We start from the raw sequence: 9,250 nt of genomic DNA on the forward strand, positions 1-9,250 counted from the left end.
AATGTGTTTATTTTATGGAGAAACTCAAACCTGCTTGTATCTCTTGATTGTGTCGTTCATGCAATGCTGATTTTTTGTTGCATTATTATCATTATTGTTTTATTTTACATGCATTGTTATTGTTTAGCATGAAATGATTGGCAGTCATCTAGTTAGAGCTGCTGTAGAGATGCATGACTTTCTAAGAACCTGTATCTTATTAAAAACCCCATGCGCTCCAGACGTGCTCAGATCGCCCTCTGCTGGTAAGAACGGGATGCTGCTGCAGTCATCCAGTGTGTCTCTGTCACCTCAGGGCCCTCTTGGCCAAAGATTTGTCGTCCTCCATTTAAAACCTCTGTTCATCAATAGTTGCTGGGTTACACGTCAAAATGAAGATGTTTCTGTCTTTCCCTGAATTTAAGACCCTGGCCTTCTTCCTTTCTGTGTTTTCCCAGCCTGCGTTACCTCACTGCCTGTAAATCTGTCTCTTCCTAAAGGTTTAGAGGCCTTTTCCTCCCCCTCTCTCTCTCTCTCATTGCTCAACATGCTTTGACTGGAAGCGATCGTTTGCATGTGTGGGACTGGAGTCTGGTCTCAGTTCATGACTGTTTGAGTAACTGAGATGATCCAATTTTATAGCTGAGCATCTCTCTTCTTATATGTGACCACTGTGATTCAGTTTATCCTCACAAGCTCCAGAAATTATATTACACTTATTTTGACAAGTATTTGCATCCATATCAAACCGCAACATGATATATATTTAACAGAAGCATAATAATAGACTAAAAGAACAAAGCATTGGAAAAGAACTAGCAAGCGATGCCTGTTGTGATTTCCAGCAAAACACAAGCAACAGAGACCACTGGCAAAGTGACGGAGTTGAGCAGACCTAATGTATATTTCATACACATGAATATAAAATATAATTAAATTAAAATGAAATCAATATAAAATTAATTAAAAGCAACATATAATATTATTGTAGTAATACTGTTTAGTTTACCTGTAAAATATGAATTTTTATTCATTTTTTAAAAATATAATCCTTAAAGGAAAAGATATATTTGCTAAAATATATTTTTATTACAAACTTAATATCAACTTTTTAGTTAAGTTTATATTTCTCATTGCAATAAAATAGAAACTAAAAAAATTACTTTCTATTACCACACTGAAAAAATTGTGTAGAGAAAATTGTTTTTACTCTGTAATTGCTCGTAAATTTTTACAATAAATTACAAAAAATAGCAAATAACACATTGAATTAAATTTAAAATTTTTGATGTAGAAAGACCGAAAATTCTATTTTCATTCTCAATAATCAAAGATTTTTACAGTATAATAATAACATGTCTTTATTTATTCATTTACTTATTATACATGTTATGTATTTTCTTTTTTTAAATTTTGCATATACCATTGTTTAATGCAGTCTGCTTAATCCTTGAGCTTTTATTTTGTCTGATTTTTTTTTATTCAACACCTCCGTAGCACAAGGTCATATCAGTGTATTGATTATAAATTCGATTAGTTGTGCAGCTTTCACAAACCCTGAAACACTACATCTTCTTTTTTGTCTTTTAAACAGCTGCCTTTTTGTCTGCCTGTGTCTCTTAAGTTTTCAGTTTTTGTAGTGTTTCTTACCTCTTAAAGTAACATGTGACCTTCACTCCACAGGAAGTATAGTCAGCGTGGGCGACCCGAAGAAGAAGTACACGCGATTTGAGAAGATTGGCCAGGGGTGAGATTAATGATGGACGTCTTGTTATTAATGCCAAATCCCAAAAAATCTTTAAACAATCCTCATCTTCATTTTCTTCCCTCATCAGGGCGTCTGGAACAGTCTACACAGCCATAGACATCGCCACAGGACAAGAGGTGAGACTCTGGTGCCAGCCGGGAAGGTTTCTCAGTGTTTCTCACACGTACGTCACCTAGATGAGCGTTTTCTTCAGGAAGAGTGTGCACTATGACACTATAACATTTCTTCATGGATGTTAAAGCAACATTCAGCACCTGCATGACATAATGCATGTTAAATCATGTGTGTGCAACAAATATAATGCTTGAAATGAATACTTACCAAGCACCACTAATAAGGCAACCATCACTATTATTATTATTGACCAGTGGGCTAATGATTTCAACAATTTATTGTGTAAAATAATAAGAGATTATATTTAGAGAATAGTTTTTTAATTAAGTTGACTTCAAGTTTAGTTCCAAATGCAATAAAATACTAGAAGTAATCATTTTATATATATTTAAATAAAATAAAATAGAAAATAAAACATCAAATATATGTGTTTGATTTTATATACTTTCTATGTAAAATAATAAGACAATAGAGAATATGTTTTGAATTAAGTTTACTTCAAGTTGATTTCCAACTGCAATAAAATAAAATACAGCATAAATTATTATTTTGTTTACTAATACTACTATATATATATATATATATATATATATATGTATGTATGTATGTATGTATGTATATGTATATATGTGTGTTTATATATATATATATATTAGTATTAGTGTATATATATATATATATATTATGTTACACTTTATATAATTTTCCAAACTTGCATGCACCATTGTAAGGCAGTCTAGTTAACCCTTTATCCAGTTAGACACCACCTAGCAACTGTTTTGGACACCCTAGCAACCTTGTAGCAATGTCCTTTTATCACCCAAACACCCTCTTTATTAACTTTAGCGATTATATTTTGCACATTTTCTGAAACATGCATGGCAAATATGCCAGCATTTTGTGTCCATTTGGAGAACTGGAGATATCGACGGTCTTTTCAGCATCCTCTCGTCATCATTAACGTGCCTCCGACGGAGACTTCGACATTCTCCTGATCGATGGCAGTGAATCAGGGGATGCAGGAGGGAACCGGCATGTGATATTGATCTGATGACATTCCTCAGAGCTGAACCTGCGCGCCCACACACACACACACACATACATACATACACACACACACACACACAGAGCTAATCTCAAAGCCAATCCTCACTCATGTTAATGGATCCAGAAACTCTCTGATTCATCGTCAAGTGTGTCTGAAAGCTTTTATCCTGATGGTTGGTCTCTCAGGTGGCCATCAAACAGATGAACCTACAGCAGCAGCCCAAGAAAGAGCTGATCATCAACGAGATCTTAGTCATGAGGGAAAACAAGAACCCCAACATCGTCAATTACCTGGACAGGTCAGTTCATTAGATTAAGCTTTTTCCTAATCAGTATTTATTTTGTCTTATTTTCCTGTAAAAATATTTCATTTTAATTATTTTTGTATGTATAAAAACATTTAATTTTTAAAATAAAAAGAGATATGTATTTTTTTCTTCTCTGAACTGAATTCTTTGAATTCGCTTTATTTTTCTTTTATTTTTTTAATCTTTTTTTCAAAGCTATATTTTCTTATTATTAAATTATATATATATATATATTTCCATTTAGTATTTTATGTATTTTTTGTTGTTCTCTTTTATTTTTATTTTCATTTCTTGTCACATTTTCTTTTTTCTTTTACATATATTTTATTTTAAACTAATATTTTATTTTCTTCTATTTTCCAAAATCTGCTCGACTGTTTCGCAAGTCAAGAAAAGGAATACATTTAAAATAAAAAATGTAAATATTTTAAATATATAATTTAAATATATATTTTATTTGAAAACAAGTGATCTTATTTCTAAAGATAACGAAAATCAGACGAATATGAATCTGTAATAAAAAAAAAAGTCACAAAAAATTAGGTGATGAGATGATCGTTCCACCAAGTGCTGTTGTGGTGACATCATCTCAGAGGTTTTCCTGTTCCGCTTTGATGCGTTTCTGTGTCCATGGGGAATTTCTCCACGTCTGCACTAATAGAAGCAGGAGCGTCCAGTGATTCTGTTGTCACGGCGATGCTGCTGCATCACTCAGCGATGTGGCGAGTGTTGACGATGCTCTCTTGTTGCCGTAGTTACCTGGTGGGGGACGAGCTGTGGGTGGTGATGGAGTATCTGGCTGGAGGCTCTCTGACAGACGTGGTGACGGAGACGTGTATGGATGAAGCGCAGATCGCCGCCGTCTGTCGGGAAGTGAGTGTGCAACTCTTCCAAACCTACTGAGCCGCCGTGCTGTCTAGCTGTCTCCTAAGTGAAACAGAACCTCACAAGTGAATGATGTGGAACGCTTTGCATAGGCAACTCGCCAAAAGCATTCCTTAATTAAAAAAAAAAGACTCAGTTAATTCCAATAGAGTTTGATGTCATTAAACCGAGCTACAAAATGCTTTAATATAAAAAGGCAAGGTTTTTTTTTTTTTTTGTCTACAAAGTGTGCCAACAACAGCAAATTTGGGGTTATTTATATTAGATATTTATATTGGGTTAAATAATTTGATTAGACATTCTAATTCTAAGAAATGTGGATATTTTGCACAAGTTGTTAGCACTTTTATAAGGTCTTATATAAGGCAGCGTAGCGGGCGGGAAAACACAGAGCGTATTATTATTATTACATTATTACATATTATACCCAAAGAGGGGCAGTGGCTCTAGTCCCTGTGCATGGCCCTGCTGAAACATGCATGCTTTAATTAGCTTTATTAACACTGCTGTTCTTCTCCATGCAGTGTCTCCAAGCGCTGGAGTTTCTGCACTCGAATCAGGTCATTCACAGAGACATCAAGAGCGACAACATTCTGCTGGGGATGGATGGCTCCGTCAAACTCAGTGAGTTTGTCTTCTCATTTTTGTTTCAGGCTGCAAAACATTTAGGGCTGTTCTGGGTTTTAAATTGTATGTAAATCTTGGCCTCAACTGCTGTTTGAATTATTGCATTTCTTAGACAATGATTTTAAGTAAGCATGACTATGTTTTCATTTGTGCAAAGGCTTCTCAGTGGTTTTATGTTTTTCATCAGTAGAGGGAGTGAGAGTCCAGATTATGCATCTGCCGCTATGCTTTCAGTTTATTTAACAGCAGCCGGTCTAAACATGTCTCTGTCTGTCTGTCAGCTGATTTCGGCTTCTGCGCTCAGATCACTCCTGAACAGAGCAAGCGGAGCACCATGGTTGGGACGCCATACTGGATGGCCCCGGAGGTGGTGACCCGCAAGGCCTACGGGCCCAAAGTGGACATCTGGTCCCTGGGCATCATGGCTATCGAGATGATCGAGGGCGAGCCGCCGTACCTCAACGAAAACCCTCTGAGGGTGAGAATAAAGACATCTAAGCCACACTCAGTTCCTATTTCTTGGTAATATCATGGTACTTGATCATTATATATATACATATATATATATATATATATATATATATGTATAAACCATGGTATTATTTGCAGTACTATGGGTTTTTACAACTATGGTATTACCATGGTACCATGTATAAAAATAAAACATGGTGATACAACAGTATTTTGCAGTAATTGCACATGAAAAACACGAAATCAAATTTCATTTAAGGTGTTAAGACAATACAGGTTTTAAAACAATAATATGAAACAAAAATGTTTTTAATAAACATATGCAATTTAGAAACCCCTTCAGTACAAGACTAATAAATAAAGAGTTGCAAAATCTAGAAAAATCATCTCAAAATCTGTCAATGCTGAAATATACTTATTTTATTTATACTTTTTTTTTTGTATTTTCTTTTGTGCATTTTAAAGAGTGGAACAAAACAATATAAATGTTTATAATATTTCAATAACATATCTGTTCCTGATTTTAATGGATTGTTTAATAAAAGTTAGCTTTTTACATACAAAATGATTTATTAAAAAATAAAAAAATAAATAGTCTCATTTTAACAGTGGAATAAAACAATCTAAATGTATGTAATATTAAAATAATGTATCTGTTCCTGATCTGAATTAATTGCTTAATAATATTACATACAAAATTATATATAAAAAATAATATAATATAAATGTCTAATGCTGAGTAGAAACAATCAATAGGTAAAAAACAGGTAGATAAAGGGATGTCACAAGTTTGCTTATAATTATTGGACTTTTGAGGCTGTTGCATAAGACCAGGTTCACATACACCTGTGATCTCAAGATTATGATGATGAGATCCATCCTTGGTTTCAGGCCTCATGTGCTCAGAGTGACTTCAGATGCTCTCTTCATGTCAATAGATGAGAACGTTTGCATTGATTTCATCGATTGATACTTTGTGGGAGGACTGAATACAACATTTATTTCGACTTACATCAGCTCTAAAGGCTTTTATCTTAATACGTTTGCTAAAACTATTGACATGAGGTTCATTTGTGGCAAACAAAACTGAAGCAGTAGTTGGATATAGTGGCAACAATGGGCAGTTTGCCTGTTCATATATTTTCAGAAACCTCTGGATGATTTTATTTAGATTTACATTTGAACATTTGAAACAGTATTTTTGCAATGAAAGGAACTGATGCTGTAGTTAATGTTGATGATTTCTATGTGACGTTTAACCCCTGCTGTTGTCCAGGCTTTGTATCTCATCGCCACCAATGGAACGCCGGAGGTGCAGAACCCAGAGAAACTCTCGTCCGTGTTTCGGGATTTCTTAAACTGCTGTCTGGAGATGGACGTGGAGAAGAGAGGCTCTGCCAAGGAGCTCTTACAGGTGTGTGTGTATGTGTTTTCCTCCTAGACGTAAAGAAATTAGCTTCCAGTAGTACTTAGTTTAAACTAAATTCAAATGAAAAATGTTGCCTTGGGAACCAGTTTGTTTCAAGTAACATTTTTTGTTTATGGTTCTAATATTAGTTACCAATGATAAACCTGGAATAGATCAATATATATATCAGTAAAAAGTGACTTAGAACATTTTAGAGACTTTGAGTGATGCATGAAAAGTAAACAATTTATCAGTTCATTCAAAAATAAAAATGAAAACATATAAACCACTTTTCATACTAACAAATTAATAGTGACAAATGGATTAGGAAATGCAATTGATTTTGCAGGAAAAGATTTAAAAGTGCATTTCAAATAACTTATTATTTGAATGTTAAGTTATTACAATAAAAATAATATTTTTTTATTATTATTTACTTTATTAAATACTAGGCCTATTTATTATTTAGGAAGGTTAGATCAAAAACATATATTTTAACATTAGCTGTTAAATTGACAGTTGTTTTACATAGAATTGTTCTATAGTCTATACAGTATTTAATGCAATTACATCAGAAGTAACTGGAATGGAATTATAGAAAAATTAAGAGCAATCCTTACTTTGCTTTTTACAGGAAAACATAATTAAATTACAGTAATTAAGCGCTTACTAATGCATTACATTAAAACAGGTTTATCAAAAAGAACTAAAGAAATGAACAGTAAGGATGCATTAAATTGATACAAAAGATTTCTGTTTGAAATAAAAATAAATGTTGTTCTTTTTAACTTTCTAATTATCAAAGAATCCTTAAAAATGTATAATTTTTTCCACAAAAATATAAAGCTGTTTTCAGCGTTGATGATAATCATAAATGTTTCTTGAGCAGCAAATCAGCATATTAGAATGATTTCTGAAGATCATGTGACACTGAAGACTGGAGTAATGATGCTGAAAATACAGTTTTGCATCACAGGAATAAATTACGTTACAATATATTCAAGTAAAAAACTTCACATTTTAATAATGTTACAATATTTCTTATTTCATAATTTTTTCTGATTTTACTGTATTTTTGATGCAATAAATGCAGCTTCGGTGAGCAGAAGTGACGTCTCTCTCTTTCTCCCTGCAGCATCAGTTCCTAAAAGTGGCCAAGCCTCTGTCCAGCCTCACGCCGCTGATCATCGCAGCTAAAGAGGCGGCCAAAAACAACCGCTAGCCGCTCCAGGACAACGGGACGACCCCCCGGCCCCACCTGTCCTCCACCCCGACCCCCAGAGGCCTCTCGCTCTCTCTCTCTCTCTCTCTCTCTCTCTCTCTCTCTCTCGTGCCGCCCCTCGCCCTCTAGTGCTGCTGTTTCAGGGTCTGAGCACTCACGCTGTGGCCCCTGAAAAGGCTCTGATGAATGACTACATCACTGGAAACAAATGGCCACGGCGCGTCAGGCCCAAAGCATTATGGGGGATTTCCCCCTGGCTGACTCTCTCTGGGTCTCACTGTCAGTTTTTCTGTTGCTTTTTTTGTCGTTTGCTTTTGTGTTGGAATCATGGGAGCATGATTGATGTTTTCATGTTTGTATTTGTTGGGGTTTTTGTTCATTTTACAACGTTTTTTTTTAAGTTTTTGTGTGTGAGATAGTGTGTATGTGTTCGTGTGTGTTCGCCGGGTCATAGGTTAGCTGAGATTGTGACATGATGACACGTTTGTACTGCGATCGACAGAAAGATCTCGTTTTTTTGATATTGAAACATGATTTGCAACAGACTATTGATTAAGGTACTATGAAGGATGCCTGTGCATGAAGAGACTGCATTTCAGATGAAGAAACGACCACCTGAGGTCCGTTCTGTCCCATAATCACTCCACACGGCGGAAACCCAACGTAACATCAATGCGCTACGATCTTTTGTGTTGCCACAAACATTAATGGAATTGAAATTTTCGGATATTACGTTCACGTACCCTTTGGCCTTAAACTGTGACGTGAATAGTAGGACGTAACGAAGACGACACAACACACCAAGATGCGATCTGACGCCATTCTGATTCTTTCAGTGGACTGATGGGATTTGTTTAGAAGAGAATCTTTCCTGTAAGCAATCAGTGCGTTTCTGCGAGCCATAAACTCTTTATAAGGCCTTTTGATGAACTGAAATTCTTAATTGAAATGGGACGAATAAACTTCAGAAGTAATTAGTGTCCAGGTGATCTTTTGTAACTGCCGTGTTGTTGACCTTTGTGTTTAATAACTTTATTACCACCTTTTCATCTCTTGTATAACATATTATTTTATTGAATTACAAGAGTTAAAACGTTTTTTTTTTTTTTTTTTTTACTATTTCTGGATGGTAATCTGTAAGTATTGATTTTTTTTTTTTTTTATTAGGTATCCATATTTATTTTTGAGATAATAATAGAACTACTCTGGACCTTATTTATAGATTTATTTATTTTTTACTTTATAGGTAGTAGGTTACAGGTATAGGTATAAGTTAAGATATAAATATTTGATATAATTTAATTTAATATAATTTTAATACAAATATTCTATAGTACTGTACTCTGGACATGAGGAAATTTGACCTTGCCAAATATAATCACACAGTAGTTTCAAATACAAAAGTACTGTGATGAAAATAT

General features: G+C 34.4%; 1 protein-coding gene across 1 annotated transcript in view; it reads left to right on the forward strand.

The window, feature by feature from the left end:
• Window positions 1–8,866, forward strand: part of LOC107659134 (serine/threonine-protein kinase PAK 1-like) — a 24,266-nt gene extending 15,400 nt beyond the window's left edge. Inside the window, exons 7-15 of the mRNA XM_016447970.1 lie at window positions 222–245; window positions 1,663–1,726; window positions 1,815–1,863; window positions 3,095–3,207; window positions 3,972–4,089; window positions 4,626–4,725; window positions 5,010–5,206; window positions 6,476–6,613; window positions 7,743–8,866. Of these exons, the coding sequence (XP_016303456.1) occupies window positions 222–245; window positions 1,663–1,726; window positions 1,815–1,863; window positions 3,095–3,207; window positions 3,972–4,089; window positions 4,626–4,725; window positions 5,010–5,206; window positions 6,476–6,613; window positions 7,743–7,829 (890 nt within the window). The 3' untranslated portion in view covers window positions 7,830–8,866. The remainder of the gene's footprint in view (window positions 1–221; window positions 246–1,662; window positions 1,727–1,814; window positions 1,864–3,094; window positions 3,208–3,971; window positions 4,090–4,625; window positions 4,726–5,009; window positions 5,207–6,475; window positions 6,614–7,742) is intronic.
• The last annotated feature ends 384 nt before the right edge of the window (window positions 8,867–9,250 follow it).

This window comes from Sinocyclocheilus anshuiensis, unplaced genomic scaffold, assembly GCF_001515605.1.
Source record: "Sinocyclocheilus anshuiensis isolate Anshui unplaced genomic scaffold, SAMN03320099.WGS_v1.1 scaffold1010, whole genome shotgun sequence".
NCBI classification, from domain to species: Eukaryota; Metazoa; Chordata; class Actinopteri; order Cypriniformes; family Cyprinidae; genus Sinocyclocheilus; species Sinocyclocheilus anshuiensis.